This window comes from Mustela erminea, chromosome 12, assembly GCF_009829155.1.
Source record: "Mustela erminea isolate mMusErm1 chromosome 12, mMusErm1.Pri, whole genome shotgun sequence".
NCBI classification, from domain to species: domain Eukaryota; kingdom Metazoa; phylum Chordata; class Mammalia; order Carnivora; family Mustelidae; genus Mustela; species Mustela erminea.
Window position 1 is genome coordinate 63,625,504 of NC_045625.1, and position 17,716 is coordinate 63,643,219.

At 46.2% G+C, this 17,716-nt stretch overlaps 1 protein-coding gene and 1 long non-coding RNA gene across 5 annotated transcripts in view; both read right to left on the reverse strand.

Moving 5' to 3' along the window:
• Window positions 1-3,072: 3,072 nt before the first annotated feature.
• LOC116571155 lies at window positions 3,073-5,566 on the reverse strand. Of its 2 annotated transcripts, none has more exons than XR_004277738.1 (3): window positions 5,521-5,566; window positions 3,864-4,006; window positions 3,073-3,751 (listed from the first exon to the last, which is right to left on the reverse strand). It is a non-coding gene; the product is annotated as an uncharacterized LOC116571155 (long non-coding RNA). The 2 variants fall into 2 exon arrangements; XR_004277739.1 differs by having other exon boundaries at window positions 3,864-4,009; window positions 5,521-5,550.
• A 4,512-nt stretch (window positions 5,567-10,078) lies between these two features.
• ERCC6L2 (ERCC excision repair 6 like 2) overlaps window positions 10,079-17,716 on the reverse strand; it is a 144,510-nt gene continuing 136,872 nt past the window's right edge. For all 3 annotated transcript variants that reach the window (XM_032308950.1, XM_032308952.1, XM_032308951.1), the window contains one exon: window positions 10,079-12,695. In XM_032308950.1, coding sequence (XP_032164841.1) covers window positions 11,729-12,695 — 967 coding nt within the window. In that variant the 3' untranslated portion in view covers window positions 10,079-11,728. The remainder of the gene's footprint in view (window positions 12,696-17,716) is intronic.

Below are 17,716 nucleotides of genomic sequence, written 5' to 3' on the forward strand. Positions count from 1 at the left end.
TGCGGGCCCTTTCTCTGGGCTTTGGGGCTTCTAAGATACTGCCTTCTTCCCCTTGTTCCTTGGGAATGCTAGTGGCTTTTTTTTCCCCAAGGACTCTGTGTCCCTTTTTGCCTTTCGGCCCTCCAACATCTGTTCAACCAATTCACCATGTTCAGTTTGTATTCTACTAAACTGAGGGGTGGGGTCTGTCTTCCTGACGGGTGTCTACCTGGAAGAAGGCCCTCCCTCTCCCCAGGGCTCCAAAATGCACGGGCTCAGGCATTGCTTATGGTTCCCTTGCGAGAGAAGTCCAAATGATCACTTTTAAAAATTCAGCTCACTGGCTCAGTTGGTAGAGCATGTGACTCTTGATCTCAGGGTTGTAAGTACGAGCCCCGTGTTGGGCAGAGAGATTATTTAAAATCTTAAAAAAAATTTTTTTCAACCCTTATTCAAGATGACTGGTACAAATATCAAGGCAAACAAAATGAAAAAGCTCAACAATAATGAAAATTGTGCATTAAATCATGTTGACAAGATTTTGACTGACTTAGGGAGCTGTTGGAGAATTCTAGGCAGAGGGGTAACAGTGTTGGATGTGTGACAGACTTCTGTCCACTCAGACTATTCCTATCAACCAGCTCCATTCCAACCCTCCACCATTTTCAGTCCGTGGGGTTTGGAGGAGACCACTCTCCCCAGCTCAGGGGGAACACATAACTCAGGCCTGACACTTTCCTGTAGAACTTGGAGTTGGAAGCATGTGAGCTGGAGCTTCTCCCCTCATTCTGCCACATGTGCAGCCTGAGGATGAAGCCAGCTTTTGCAGAAGGATAGAGCTGAGTGGCAAGATGGAGGCACTGGGTCTCAGTGATGGCCGCTGAGTTTCTAGAGCAAGCCCCTCCTGAAACCAGCCTCTTACCCATAGTTTTTTTTTTTTTTGTAATTTAGTCAGTTTATGTCACTGAATCAAGAGTTCTACCAGAAGTATCTACAGATTTCTTTAGAAGAGTTAAGTGGAAGACTTGAAGCCACTGTGGTGGTTGAAGCATTAGGACGGTAGTAGGAAATTGAAAATTAGGAGGTAGGGTCAAGAAATATCAAGACTTGGTTACTGAGTAACTATAGTGAGTGAGAGAAATGGAGGCATCCAGTGAAAAGGTGGTGATCAAATTTGGAAAATAAGGTGAAATCATTGAATTGAGTTAAACAGGAAGAGGATGAGTGGAGAGTTGGAGATGAAGTCCACTTTGAACATCAGTGTGTCCGTGGATCACCCAAGGCACTACAGTCATGCCATAGCAACTGGGTGTGAGTGGGAAACTCAGAAGAGAGGTTAGCGGTGGTGCCAAAGATTTGCGATCACCCCCATCCAGGTTGATCACAGCATGCTGGGGATTGGAGATGGTCCACCCAGATTGCAGGCGGCCTGGTAGGAAACAGAAGGGACCTGCTGAGATGGGAGCCTGCCGGGCCAAAACTGACAGACATGCAAGGACAGGCAAAAGAGAAAGGAGGCAAAACACTCAAGAAGGAGGTCGTGATTTGCTGCGTGGTGTCACGGGCCACCCCATCCCATCTAGGAAAGCCAGATGAGTTCTCTCCTGAATGCACTTGGGGCTGATGGGGCAGATTTCAAATAATCGATTTCCCTGACTTCCCTTTATCTGCTCTGCTCCTATCTTTTCCTCCTCGTCAGCAGTGCTTCCAACAAAGGATAGGAGGGAAAAAATACCAAGACAGGGACTCTGACCAGGGAAAGGAAAGATTTGGGATGCACAGTGTCTGCAGCCCTGCCTCTATGTAGGAAGGGACTAGACTGTGGCCAGGCTCTGGAGTGGAACCACGTTGGTTACCAGGGCAATAGTTAGTAGCATCTACTGGGAAGCAATTTGTGTTTAAAAGATGTAAAGTTACCAAGGACACGTGAGATTTGGACATCTATATAGAAGAATGCTGATCCTAAAACATCCCTCACGAGAAACTTGGAAAAATTCATCCCACCCTTGTTTGGTTAGGATCTCTGGTTACTGTTTCACCTGATGGACATCCAAGGGGTCTCAGATTCCAGCAACCAGTAACCTCTCCTCTCCTGATTCTTGTAAGTCTTACCAACTCTTGTAGTTTACAAGCCATCCTGTACTTAATCTCAAAGCATAATAGTATACTTTTTAGGTGTTAACATAAAAGACACCAAAAACACAGTTAAAAGAAATGATGGATATTTATAAATGCGTGGATAGATACACAGGAAGCAGCCAAACAGCGAGGGATGGAAGAGCTTGCCCCTGGGTGAGAAGGAGGCACACTGTGTGCTCTTTTGTAGCCTTTGAATTTCATTTTATGGACCTACCAAAAAATTAACTTAAAATCCTACAAAAAAGCAATAAAGCTGCTGGTAGGGTATGCATTCCAGGAGGAAAAGGACAGCATAAGTATTACATAACAGGTGCGTTCATAGAAATACACAACAGGGATTCCCTAGAGCAAACGTTAATCACACAGTCTCAGTTCGCTGCTGCCTGGCAGCTTCTGCCCATCTTACTCAGATCACGGAAGGAAGGATAGGCAGGGAGGAATTACCCTAAATCCCAGGCAGGAAATGGAGGCATGAACCCTGGTGGTACTGATGGGGTCTGAAGTGTTAGGGTTTGGGGATGACAGTCAAGAAAGAATTCTTGAGATGTCTTCTGTGCAAAAAGCTGGTTTTATTAAAACACAGGACAAGAGCAGTGAGCAGAAAGAGTTGCCGTGGGGTCATAAATAGTGGCTGATCATATACATTCAAGTTGGGAGGGGGTTAAGGACAGGTATTTTGGAAACAAGGATTCCAGGGGCCTGGCTGTTGTTAGGAAAAGGTCATTTATTACTGTTTAGCAAAAACTCAGTCATGAGACACTTCAAATGTGTATCAGTGGGTCATATGCTTGGAGGATGATTGCTAACATATATCTTGGGGAGTAGAGACAAAAGGAGTTTCCAAAGGAATTTTTATATGTTAAAGTATACTTACAGGATCCTGGGGGGTGGGGGTCGGGGTAATGTTAAGCTAAGATTGCCTTTTGCCCTTAACAAAGCATTAACATCATGACAGCTGAATTCCTAGAGGAATGTCAATCTGCCTATTCCAAGGACTTGTCAGTGGGCTGTAGGCCATAAAGAAATTTGATTTTTTCCTTTTGCCTTTGTTTCCTACATCAGTATTATTTGTGGGTCCTGGAAAGGAGGGCCACTGCTGACTCCTGATCTCCCAGCCACTAATTATTGATCAACACCCCCCACCCCACCACCAGGACAAAGGCAGCCCAGATAGGGCCTCATCTACATGCAAAGGAAGTGGCCAGAGGCTGAGGCTTGGCAGGGGCTGGGGTTGGGAGGATGCTAGTGGTGTGGAGGGTTCTAAGGGGTCTGTGTTTGTGGGAGAATGAGGAGACTGTCCTAAATCCTCCTTGTGCGTAGGACACCTGTGGTGTCTCCAGCATGCTGCCAAGCAAGAGGAGCTCACTGAGGAGAGAAGAGAAAGCTGTTGGGTGAGCACAGGAGGAGATAAATGTGGTAGCTGTTCTAACTTTCCCATGCCCAGAAATTCAGACTGCTAATCCACTAAAGGCAGGTGGAAGGGCAACAGGGCCTCTAAGGCATTCCAGATCAAACCTGACTGACATCCACCCACCCATCCACTTAATTCTGCTACTCACAGATGGTTGCTGCCTCCTGGCCCTGTGGTCAGGTGCTGTGGGTCATTCCATCCCTGTTAGGAAGTCAGGGTTCTCTGCAGAAGTTCATTGCAGTGGTGGAGAAACAGAACAAAAAACAGTTTGCCTGCTCTTTGTTTCAATTTCTTCTTCTATAAAGCAGAGGTTAATAATAATAATAATACCTACCCCGAAGGTCTGCTGGGCAGTTGAATGAGAAAATCCTGAATGAGAAAATCCGCTCGATGTGTTTAACAATGACATATGGTAAATGCTCAATAAACGGGCGCCAAAGCCTTCAGTTTTTATTCCCCAGTCGAAGCACCCTTAACCTGCTTAACAGGGGAAATGGGAAGTTTATAACCACCGAGGTCCCCGTGTGCTTTAACACGCTTTGGGGGGAATTGGTGTGGAAAATAGATTAGGAAGGGAGGAGGCTAAAGGCTAGAAATCCAGAGAAGTCTGCAGGCATCCAGATGGGAGGTGGAGGGGCGGGAACTCGGGCCCTTGGCAGTGGCATTCGGGAAATATTTTGGAGAAATTCTCCTTACGACTTGGTAACAGGCTGGGCACGGACCCTCGGCGGAGGGCACCGACCTTGATGGCTGGAGGAAGGTGGAAGGTAGGGAGGCAGCTGCAGGGAAGATCTTAGAGGCGTGAGCTGGAGAAGGGCGGCTTGGGACGGGAGGCAGAAGCGGAGGGCCCCGAGGCTGCTGTGAGTGCAGGGGTGGGGTTCGAGCTGGAGGTGGAGAATTTGTGCGGGGGGCGGGGGGGAGGGGAAGGGGGCTATTCTCGAGCGCTGCTGGCGCTTGCCTAGGTGCGGAGGCGCTAAGCCCAATTTCCTCCTCGGACCCTCGGGCTGCACTGCAGTCGGGCGGGCCTGGAGGAGCCGCCGGGGCACGGGATGACCCCGCGCTGGGGACCTGTCGGGAGTTCCCTCCTCCCGCGTCCCTTCCTCCCTCCCTCCGCCTCTAGCCGCCTCCGAGCTCCCATTCCGCGAGGCTCCCGGCGCCTCCGCCCTCCCGCTTCCCATGACCTCAATGAGACGCGCTCGGGATCAAGTTTAGGCTGGTTTTCCAGCGGGCCGCCGGCCAGACCGCAGAAACCGCCGCCGTTCACACCCGGCGGCCGCGGCCCTCCCGCGGCCAGGGCGGGACGGGCGCGGGCGGCGGGGGACGGGACCCTCTCGCTGGGCCCCCACGCCCGGCGGCGGCTGTCGGAGAGGTTCGCCTTTCACCATCCGCTGAATTCTAAGCCGGCGGGGCCCCCAAGGGTCGGTGCGCGGGGGACGATCGGCCGCTGCGAGCCACAAACTGGGGCGGGTGCGCCCTGAGGAACTCGCGCTCACTGCGGGTTCGGGATCCCTCCGTCCCCGGCAAACCGGGAGTTTCCGCCCCGCTCCCCGCAAGCTCGGGATTCTCCGCCCCCCCCCCCGCCACCCCGCCACAAAACCCACCGCAAGCCCAGGAGTCCCCCCACCCCACCCCAGCCCACTGCAAACTAGAGGTCACTGCCCTCCCACCCCCAGCCAGTCCCGGACTCCCGCCTTCCCCCCTCCACGCAGGCCCAGGATCTCCCTCGTCACCCGGGGCACTGCAAGCCCGAGAATCTCTGTGTGTCCTCGCTCACCGCAAGCCAGGGATCCCTCCTGCACTACCCCCCACCCCGCCCCACCAATTTAGGATCCCTTTCCATCCGCAGCCCATCGCACGCCCGATCCCGCCTGTCCCCGGCGGGGTCCCAACTCCGGCCTCAGTCCCCAGACGGGGGCGGGAGGGGCGCGGGTTGGGGATTATCTCGCGCTGCCCGCGCCCCGCAGCTCAAGGGGAGGCGGGACCCCACCCACCGCGGCCTCTCCTCCCGGCCTCGCGTTTCGCGGCGGACTAGCCCCCGGGCGCGGCTGCAGCTCTCAGCCGCGCCCGGGGGCTCGTCCGCCCACCCAGGGCTTCCTGCGAACGCTGGGACTTGGGACTTTCCTGAGTTTTGCGGCTCGTGGCAGATACCGCGCCCTCGAGGCACAAGCCCCTGGAGTCGGCTTTCCTGTTTTCCATCACTACAGCCGGAGCGTAACTTAATTAGCTTCTTTTTCGTTTCCCCAAGGGAGAAAAGGAACCTGAGTGGGAGGAGCCGATTGTCTCCTCTGCCCAGAGGCCGTGAATCCCTGGGGCTCGGGTGCGGTGGCCTCCGCAGCCGGGGTTTCCGGGGACGGTTCTCAGCGGCAGTGGTGGCCTCCTGGAAACTTCAGAGGAACTGTATCTGAAGCTGCTTCTAGCCACATGTACCCTCTAATAGTGGCCTGTGGGGCGGGAGGGGTAGGCGTCCTCCCTGGCGGCGGCGCTCCCAGGAAGCGGACAGAGCCGAGGGCACACTCCACGCCTGGGTCCCGGTCCCGCCTGGCAGGGCGGCGGCACAGCACGGTCTCCCCGTGCTGTGCCGCCGACATCACCCGGTCGCCACACGCGCGGGAGAAAAGGCCAAAAGGCCTCTCCTTGCCCGAACTCCGCAGGTGCCCCAGGGCCCGGGCTCCCGTGGGTGGCGCTGCCTGTGCCCCGCGCTCAGGACCTGCAGTTAACCCCACCTGACTCTGTCTCGCTTTTCTTGGGCACTTGGGTCTCCCGCCACCTTTGTGTATCTTGGACGTTAGATTCACTGTCAGAAGCGTTTTTGTATTTGGCCAGTTCCAAACTCAAACTTCTCTACAAAGCCCACGTTCCTGGTCGTTTGGGGTTTTAAAGGCCAAGGGAGAGTGGAGGAAGTGATGTTCTGGCCTTCCCGTTCTTTCAGGCCTGGCCCCCACCCCCGTTCCCAGAATTTGGGGGTGGCCTTTCCTGATCACTCATCCCCAAAACATGTTTTTTCGCTTTTGGACTCTGGAAGCCACCCTGTTTCCACCACTCAGCACACATTTTGCACTTGGGTTCCTTGATTTGTTCTGTCCTCTCACACCCTCCTGGGGGACACTCCAGGCTTCCTGAGATCTGCTTGTCCACCCCAACATGCCCTAGCACACTGCTGTGCCCTAAGCTGTCTTTTAGGAGCTGTACAACAGCTTTTCGTGGCAGTGTGGCCACTGTGGGCCATGTTGGGAGGGGGCATAATGGCACCTTAGCCGCAACTCTACAGACTGGCTGGTTTTGCCTTCTCTGGGCAGGTCAGTGAATAACTGCCCCCGGAGATGACTTGCCTGGTGATCTGGCTTCAGGAGGATCCCAGGTATGACATTCAGCACTTCTCCTAGGTCGCTCAGCCTGCTCAGCTTTGCGGATGCATTTCCAGTCTGGTGGAGGAGAGGTTGGGGAAATTAGGTTGTGAAGTGGTCTGAGTAGGTGGAGGTGTTTGGAAAGAGCAGGGAAGTCTGAGGTCAGGGACTGCCCCGAAATGAACTTGGGGCTCTGCCAGGCGGTGCTGAAGGAAGGCGACTTATGGTAGTGGTCAAGGATACAGTGAGTACCGGCTGGGGAGAAAGAGAAAGTCAACTATGGGCAGCACAGGGATGGCGCTGGCAGGTGGCTGGGGGGCAGAGCAAGCATGATCTGGTCATGTGAAATCAGTTCTCATAGAGTACATGTTGGCATTTTTGTCTCGAAGAATTACAACCTCTTCTTCTCATCAATGCTTTTATAATAGTTTTAGGAAAGAAAAATATATGCATTAGCTATTATGAGCCTTCTTTTGAACTCTTTCAGTCTGGAAGCATGTCTCCCTTTACGAAAAAATACAATCAAAGTTAAAAGATATATGTGGGGCGAGGGGGAGACTAATTCATATTTTAATTTGACAAGATGACTCACTAGAATTTCCTTAGAGACCTATAAGACATTCAGAGATGCACATTTCCCCCCTTGTTTACATAAGCTAAAAGAATATAAAGTGAGTTACAGTTATTTCTTTCAACAAGACGGAGGGGGCCCATTTAGCTAACCAAAAAGACATCTGTAGAAAGAGGCATTTTTTTAAAAAAAGAATTTTAAAAAAGATTTTATTTATTTGAGAGAGTGCGAGCAAGCATGGGGTGGGGGAGGAGCAGAGGGCAAGGGAGAAGAGGGAGAAGCAGACTCTTGGCTGAGCACAGAGCTATGTCCCTGGCTGGATCCTGAGATTATGGACTCTGAGATTATGACTTAAACCGAAGCAGACACAACTGAGCTGCTCAGGCACCCCAAAAGAGCCATTGTTGATTCTTCACCATGAAAGAGAGCAATACAAACCCAGGAGTCAAGTGGGCATTATCTGTGTCAGTGAAAGGCATCATACTCACATAATTAAGACTAAATTTGGAAATTGAGGGGATATAACCACTGCCACTTGTTAACCTGCAGCAAAGCAAATCAAATACATATTGACCAAGTTGAAACACATGCTAAGGACAACTCTGGGACTCCAAGATGAGCTCTGCTGCATATCCATGAGCAAAAGGGCTCAATGGAGAAACTATCCTGCCCAGCGACGGTCTCAGACAAAATATTAGCACGTCATATCATAGTGTTAAACTTTAAAAATAAAATAGGTGCTTGTGCTGATCCCTCGATCCCCTGAAAGCCTCTGCAGATGGTTCTGACTTGCCACTTGAGGGCTGGGAACCTCACAGCCTTGCACTTCCCTCCAGAGGGTCAATCCCCAAAGGGCTGTTTTCATTTAAAACTCTGTAAGACCTTGTGAGGCAAGACAGCCCTCCTGTGGTTGCCCATTAATAGAGAGAAAAGTGTGATGTTCCTCCCATCTGCCAAGTAGAGTGGGGGAGGGGGGCACGTAGTACACAAGGCTGTCTGTCACCCAGGGCAAATGCAGTGGCACCAGTGACAAGATGTGTTCCCTTTAACACTCCCAGAAGCACTGGGTGGAGGATGCTTTGCAAACCAGGGATGGAAGCGGGGGGGGGGGGGGGGGGGGGGGGGGGGGCAGGATTACATCAGTGATGACTGGATGAGAATTCCGTGGGGAGCTTAACGCGCTCTGCACTCTGGGCTCTGTGAAGGCAGATGAGTCTTACAGGATCATATGCGTTCAATGACATCCTTGGTGGGTCCTAGACCTACCGTTAACTGGATTTATGACATAGTGGCCACGGAGGTAGCCGTTCATGAATGTTGAGGCAGGCAGTGATTTCCATTCATAGGGATTTTATAGACTAGTAAATGTCAAATAAAACTTTTGGGAACTGACGGTTATCAACTTTGTATCAACTAAGGACAACGGAAGAAAGACTAAAAACCACTATCTGTTGTTGCATACAAAGAGGACAATTTTAATATAAGGAAGGGTAACTTCAGAATTTAAAAACTGCACACATTGTACTTTTAAAACCTTTGAACTATACTGTCCTTGGCTTTCTCACTTTCTGTGGTCTGCCAGAAAGTTTATCACCAGCTCCTCTCTGCAAACTAAGGCTCCTTTGCCTTGACCACTCAGGGGCAGCCAATGATGTTAATTTACTCTAAGAAGTGGTTGCAGGGCTTTAAGGGAACCCCAAAGAATTCAAATGCAAAAGCCTCTCAGTATTTTGCCTGTTTCCAATATTAATAACTGTGTGTTGAGTGCTTTAAAGAGAAGTGAACAAGACAGACTATGGCAAATAGAATCTTGGAAACTTGAAGCTGGAAGGTTTCTTAGCAGTGACATCACCCCTGTGGTTTTTCACACCAGTGCTCTGTGGAGGCACGGCAGTCCTGCTGGAACCAGCAGACCTCCATTTTAGTTATTTTCAACAATTGATCTTCTAATTAAGACAGAGCAGAGTTCAATTGCTTTAAAAAAAAAAAAAATGCTTGAACACCACTGATTCAGCCCATCTCAAATGGGGAAACAGGCCGAAAGAAGCCTGGGGATTTGCCTGGGGCCCTTTTTATCCTGAAGAACCTGGTGGGGGTGGGCTAGGCAGGATTCTTTGTCAGCCCCCCTCACAGTGTCTGTTCCCAGCTTCATCAATGGCTGATCCAACTCTTCCCATTGCTCTGGGGCAGAGCAAGTTGACCCCTAGAGCTTCCCTCTGGGAAATTTCTGACTGACCCCTGTACTCCGGTCAAGCTGCACCTTGTACTCTGCTTGACAAGCTGTTCCTGCATGATGAGTTTCACTGGCAACTGCTGAAAACTAGTTTTTAAATTCCAGGTCTGTATTTTTGCTCCCACTTTGACTTTTACTGATAAAAATCTCTTTAATAGTATTTCAATTTATTGTATGAATATCATTTTATGATTCAAAGGTCATAACTATATTAAAAATTTTAAAGGTATTTTATTTTATGAAATATCCACTTTTATTAAAATGACTGAACTCTCCCATCTGGTATATAAACTGAGATCAAGGGGTTTTTACTTGCTTCTCTGGGCTCTTCCTACAGCTAGGCCCAGAACAGGCAAACAACATTGATATGTCTACCACAGATACACAATATATTGATTTTGTAGCAACCACCCCAGTGGTAAAATTCAGCATCTGCTAAGTCTGGCTACAACTCAGCTGAAAATAGGCAAAAAAAAAAAAAAAAAAAAAAGGACTAATTCATGGAGACAATGATTTGCAAACTGTGATTTCTAATCATTAGCGGGTCATAAAATCAATTTAGTGGGTTATGAAAGCATGAAAAAACAGAGACATAAGAGCCAGAAAGTACAACAGAAATGGAGATATCAAAGGACACTGCATGCCTTATGGGTAAATATTATTTCATGAATATTTTGTTTCAATCTGTATTAACACATATGTACTGAGTCATGATATAAAATAGATTTTGCAGCCCTCAACAACACCCCAGAGAAAGTCATATTTGGTCACGCAGCTCCTTGAGAAAAGATTTCTGTCTTTGTTTTTGTTTGGTTTTCCCAACTCCCTGCCATGATTCTGTGCTGCAGAGACAGGTAATGGGGAGGCCCCGCCCCCTCAACCCAAGGATGGTCCACAGCGGTCCGCGCGCCACCACTTCCAGGTCACCGCTGTTTCCTATTTTTCTTCCTGACCTATAGATCCGGGGCTCACAGCTGCTACAGCGCGCCTGAATGGAGTCAGTGGAAACCTCGGGTCTCTGCTGCTGTGGGCCTGGCATGAACCCCCGGCCTTCACAGCCAGCGCACTTCACAGATGCTGTCTTCTCCTTTTACCTGTAGCCGTACCTCCCCTGCACACCTTGAGCCGCTGGCATGGTACACACAGGGACCGAGTGAGTGAGTCCACAGAAACGAATTCAACAGTGAGCACATTCCGCCAATTATAAACCACATACATTAAATTCAACAAAATAGAACAGTTTTAAATGAACTGTCTCTTCATTTCTCTATACTTCATACAAAAGTCCTACACCAAGTTTACTGGATACTGATGAAATCCTAACTGTTGCCTAAGCAGCGGAGGCATTGCCTTCTGTGGCTATCCGTAGTAGTTCTATTAAATACTTCAGTGTCAAACCTCGAATAGTACAGTTATACAACACTGACCCTTTGTATTTGAGCAGTTATAAACTTATTATTTTAACACATCGTATATTCAGTACTAGTTAACACTTTATCATAATTCAGTGATAATACATGATACTTTGGGAAAAGGAAGACAGTTAACTGAATTTTCTAGATGCTAGTGAGAAACATATCAATGTACACCATATTTGGGGATGACCATAATTTGCCTGCGACGTAATGGAATCCAGAAAAGTAAACCAAAGCCTTTTTAATCCAGAAGGACACAAATGTTGCTTGAGTTCAAGCCCTTCACCTTTCATATTAGGAAATACCTGTGCACCAAGGTAAATGACTTATCTATAGGCACGTACTTACTCAGTGAGGGAGATGTCCCAGGTCTCCTGATAACAAATTCAGACCTTTTCTATTTCATAAAGATGTTTATGCTATAATACAATCATATTTTTAAAAGATCAAGTCAGATATCAAGGAAAAAATACACGATAACCTTTTAGGCTAAAACAACCCTAGAGCAAGAGTTGAATAAAAGCATATGTTGACAACGGTGTTCAAGGGACCATCATTATTAGTGCGGAACATAGTGTTGTGATCTTGGGCGGGTAGAAGCTCACTGGTTAGAGTAATTCATTGTATGTTTATGTGTTATTTTTGTGCATTAGTTGTGTTTTCATCTGTATCACCTGTGCTAAATTTTTTCCACAAAAATTTGTCATTTGATTTCCAAAGTGAAGTTTCCAGCTCCTCCTTCCTTTTGGAGGAGGCAGCAAAGGGCACTTTTTCACATAGAGTCTCTATCACTGCCAAGTCGGTGAGTTTGCTAAGACTGTCGTCATTCTGTTCATTCAAGATGTCCCAGAAATCTTTTGGTCTCTGTTTTGCTTTTTCCATGGGCCCTGAAAGAACTTTCTTTGGCAGCTGTGTGGGACTGTTCCCATGACTTTTAAAGAGGTCATCAAGAATAGATGTGTCACCAAGTAAGCCTACCATGGAAGTGTTTTCTAACTCTGGATTTTCTAGCTTTTTGTTCTCCACTTTGAAAAGGGGTTCATTTCTTGAAATGCCTGTTCTTGTTAGGTCCCGTTGGTCTTTCATGGTATATTCAAATTTTTCTAACTCATATACTTCAGTGTTCAGGGAATGGGATGCTACAGTGTCTTTGGAGGCTTGGCTGTTTTTCCCATCATCAGTCTCTTGGGTAGAGTTCATTGGTGACTTGTTAGTTTCTCCATCATTAGAAAGCACCTCTTCTCTATGGAAACCATGATTTTGAAACTTAATTGATTTTTCTTTATATTTCTGAGGGCTGCAAATTTGAGAAACTTTTTTGGGAGAATCTTTAAATGACAAAGTTTCAGAATCTGACAGCCTTTCTTTCTTAGGAGATTCTCTTTTTTCAGACTTATTCCTGACTCTCTCTCTTTTCTGATGGGAAGATTTAATGAGTTCTGCAGCAGAATCCACAAAAAATTCTTTTACTTCTGGATACTGAGAAGCATAAAAGTCTTTTAGCATTTTCTGTCGTTCTTCTGATGTGGCATTAGTTATATGTTCAGCAAATTCCTTTACAGAAGGCAAATTAAAATAAGAAGCCATTTCTTCAAATTGTTTTCTGAAGATTCAATGAACAAAAGCAGTGGTTATTTTTATTACATTTTATTTTAAAAGACATCATCATCAGTGATATTTTTTAAGGAGACAAAGCTATGTATATTTGACCCTTGTATAACAAGGGTGTCAGGTTTCCCCATGAAGTTGGAAATACGAGTATAACTTTTCATTGTCCCCCAAATTAGCCTACTGTTGACTGGAAACATTTACCAATAACAAAACAGTCAAGTAACACATATTTTGTATGTTATATGCATTATATATAATGTGCTGTATTATGTGCTGTATTTTTACAATAAAGTAAGCTAGAGGAAAGGAAAATGTTATTAAGAAAATCATAAAGAAGAGATTTTACATTTACAGGACTGTATTTACCAAAAAAAAAAAAAAAAAAAAAAGTCTGCCTATAAGTGCATTTACACTGTTAAAACCCGTGTTACTCGAGTCAACTATAATTTTATTCGTTTAATATATATTACCTTCGTTCCATAATGAAAATGCATTTTAGGCTAGCAGGATGTGACCTCTTTCTTCATGCTACTGAAAAAAACTTTTAGCCCATGAAATAACCAACTTTTTAAGTTATTCTGATAAATGCTATTAGCTGTCTCCTGGGAATTGTGGGATCCCAGCATGTTAACTCCTCCAGTCAGCCAATTTATGACTGACATGAGAATCATAATTTATATAATCTGTATTTGAAAATCTATATTGCGTTTAAGTCTGATAATTGAATTATCAAAGAGAGGTCTTAATGAATGGAAGAGAGAAAATTCTGAAAAATAAAGGAATTTTTTTCTTCTCTCTCCTTGTTTTCCCTTCTTCCACAAATACAACATAGAAATTTCACACAATTTTTTGAAGATCCTAAAGGAAAATTCTAAACTGATAAACCTAGATTTTTTCTTCCCCCAACTGGTCTAACTTGGGTCTAGACAGCCAAACTGAGAAGTAAGATGCTATTTAAAGCAGTGAGTTTCACTCTTAGTGTAAGATACTAATAAAAGCTATTTTGTGCATATGTGAGGAAACAGGCCTTTCAGAACCCTCGTAAGACAGATGCAGAAAGAAAGATTGTTTCAGAACCCTAAATACCAGACTCTGCTCCTTTCCCCAGATGAGGGTCCTATGGACTGAACTGTGTCCCCCTCAAATTCATACGTTGAAGCCCTGATCCTCAGTGTGACTCTATTTGGAAATACGGCCTTCAGAAAGTAATTAAGGCTAAATAAGGTCATAAGAAGCCACCAGAGAGATCTTTCTCCACATGAGAGGACATGGTGAGAACGGCACCATCTGCAAGCCAGGAAGAGAGCCCTCAACAGAAGCCAAATCAGCTAGGACGCTGATCTTGAACTTCCCAGACTCTAGAGTAAGAAATAACTTTCTGTTGTTTAAGCCCCAGTCTGTGGGATTTCGTTTCGGGAGACAGAGTAGATTGAGACAGAGGGTACTGCTTTGCTGATACTGAGTTTGGGCCATGAGTCAGGAGAGCTCAATGTTCCCAAACATTCTTTCAGACAAAAGTCAGAGATGGTTTTGTAGCCCAAAGTTTTAGAATTATATTTATATTTTATATAATACTTTCTTAAAACAGTCATTTATGCATTTAACAAATATTTATAGACCCTCTATGTGCTAGGCACCATGAAAAGCCCTATACCATATTCTTTAAGGAGTTTATAGTTGAGCTAGGGGAGACAGATGCATGAAAATCAAACCAGAAGAGACTGATAAAGCCCACTACAGTATGAATACAGGGCCCTGTGGGTGCCCACAGATACTAAAGCCAGCGATGGGTCATGGGTAAGTTAGCAGGGCAGGCTTCCCTGGTGTCACCAGTCAGATAAGGATGAATGAGGAAACATTCCAGGGAGAGAGGGAACACGCACAGGCCTGCTTCTGAGAGGACCTGGCATACAGTGGGGCAGGAGGAACAGCCAGGGAAGAGGGTGAAAATTATGAGGGGTCTGTATGCCAATTTCAGAAGTTTGCATTTTCTCCTACACACAACAGAGACCCCTGAAGGTAAAATGATGATTTATTTATAATGTATGTACATAGGAGCTCTAAAGCCACTATGATTTTTGCTGTTCAGGCCAGGTTACATAAAGTTTGTGTTTCCTGTGATTTGAGTGGCAATCCATCCTGTGCGCTCACGACTTTCTTTCGTGGCTCCAGATGAACACACTGGCTTCCAGTCCTCACCACACTGGTCCTATTAACTGTTCCAAGTCCAGATATTATCTATGCTTGATCAACAGCCACTCTTCCTGCCAAAAGAATATTTAATAACACAAATACAAGCTTCCAAATTTCTGTCCTGGAAATTGCCAATGTTCTTGTTGGAAAGCAACAAGCACGTTCTAAAAAGGTTCCAGTTTTCACTTCACATGAAGTAATGAGGTATTATTATTTTATTAATCATCTCCAAATCCATTTTCATGGCCTTTCTAATAAATATTTGTGCTGCAAAGATTAGGTTAATGGCCAAGTTATGGGCTGATGTCTTTTTATTTATCCAAGACTTGGTGGTGTCTCAGCAGCTGCCAAAGTACTTTCACCTTTGCTATGCTGACCTCACTCACAATCCCCATGATTCTGTCACTTCTGGGAGGGACCTGCTGACCCCTGTCATGTCAGTAATATGCAAGTAAATTCAGCCGTGTGGAAGCCCACTCACAGGACGAGTTAGGATTATAATTGTTTTATTTTTGCCTTCTACCTGGCTTTCATAATTCTTGGTCTTTAAGAAAATATTCTCCAAGTATTGAAGGAAGTGCAAGGTACAATCAGGAGGTATAAGCTAGCCACTTTGTAAGGACAATTTAATAAATGAGAATAGACACTCATGAGCCACTACAGAGAAAGAAAAAAAAAAAAAAAAGAAACCAAAGATAGGTATCTTTCAGCAAATATATCCATAGAAGTTGTGTGCCATGGATATAATACACATTCTCTCCCCTTTTCTTGAGGAACTGGGGGGAAGGGGTAGAACACAGCTAAACCACCTTCTCTTCACCTGAGCTTTCTGAAGTGAAGGGAGACAGAAACTTCATTCCAGTGACCTGAGGGCAGCAGTTGGTACAGAGCCGTGATTCTCACAAAGCAGGGGTTGGCGGGAAAGTTGTGTCAGCAGTTCTAATACTGTTCCCTGGCTCAAATATTGGTATCCTAATGTTTGCCTTTCACTTAGCTTGAGGTATTTATTCCCTAGGCTAGGCAGAGAAAGAAGGAAGAGAGGCAAAAACTAAGCATTGTTAATAGTTTTATTTTAATATACGATGCTAGAGGGGGTAAGGACTCTTGTGCTCCTCAAAAACTGGTAAAATGCATATGGTTGGTCTCTGAACAAAATAATTGCACAAAATAAATTGCCCCAAGTTTGCCCAGAATCATAGTTATAAGTCTGTTTAAGAGGAGATATGGGGCTATAGCATGTGGGGTGTTCACCTTTTTGGGCAATGGTGGGCCGCTAAGAGCCATGCTCTAACCTATCACACCAGCACCCAACGGCTGAGGAGCTGCCAAACCCTGAGGAGAGAATTTGGAACCTAGAGAGCCATCACCATTTGCCTGCTGAGCCTTCAGGGCCGATTCAACCAGACCTCCCATCCCCACTTACCTCAGCCACTATTCCTCTCTTACCTGGAACCACTGGCCTCTCATCCCCTCCTTGTCTCTCCTTTCCCAATCATATGCAATCCTTCACCCTTCCAGACCATTCTTGCAGTGCCCCCAGAACAAGGCCATGATCTACCAACTCCCTGTTCTTCTCCAGAATGGTCCCTCTGTCCCCTCATACTGCCTCGTCCCATGCAGCCCTCACACGCTAAAGCTCTTAAGCCTCACACCCTAAATCTCAGGGTTCATGGTTCACGTTGCTGCTTCCAGATGATTATTTCCTTGGAGAAATAAGTTATGCTTTTAAGTTTATGCTATCTCACTAAACCATTCTCTCCTGCAACTTGTTAAGTGACCTCTTAATTGCTTCCTGCTAGTGACTGAACACTGGAGATTAATCCCGCCTCCTTTCCTATCTCCTGCCATCATTCTTCATAACACCAATATCCATGTGTATGTCCCATCCTATTCCAAGTCATGGCCCACCAATTTCTTTACCGCTCCTGACCCAAGAATCAACTGCATGTCAGGTCCCTATTCCCAAGACCATAGACTGCCACTGTCATACCATTAACTGTACAACCTGCAATCCCTGAATTCAGGCACCTTATACAACAGCCCAGCTGTTCAATTCCTCATGACCATAATGCTGGAAGGTACTTCTGACTTCATCAAGCCTCCCCTTGTCTAGCTTAGGTTCAATTTTATAATTAACCCTTTGCAAACATCCTTCAGCTTCCTTGCTTCTCTTTCCCTCCATTCTAACCCCTGAACATCTCTCTATTCTGTGTCTGTAACTGAGCAATTGAAGCTTGCTGAACAAAGTCTGCGTACTTGCAAGGAAGCTTCTACTAGAATTACTCTCAAACAGGGACTTAACATGAGTCATGAGACATGAATCTAGTCCTACTAAACCTGCTGTCCTATTTTATAAGTGATTTATTTAATGATTTTCTTGAAATTTCTCTCCCTCTGAATTGATACTTTAATTTTCAATTAATTGAGGAAATACCACTGTACACAATTCCTGTCTTCATCCATTCATCTAGGAGTTAGACCTTCTTCATGGGTCTTGACCTCACTCTCTCTGCCTCCAGGGCTTCTGTTAGCACATCTTGGGCATGTTCTCTTTTTCCCCTGTTCCATACACAAACAGGTTCTATTATCTTCCCAACTTTAAAAAAGCTTATCTTTGACAATGCCCTCTAGCTCCTGATACTTTTCACTCTCCAAGAGCTGTCACAGGGTCTACCCGCCCATCCCCTGCTTGCACCCCAGCATCTGCTCATAGATTTGCAGGCCGCTCCCAATCACGGCAGTCAATGAGTTCTCTGCTGCCAGTTCCAGGAGGCACCTTCCCACTTCATCTGATTCAGGTTCTCAGAGGCATTTAATAAA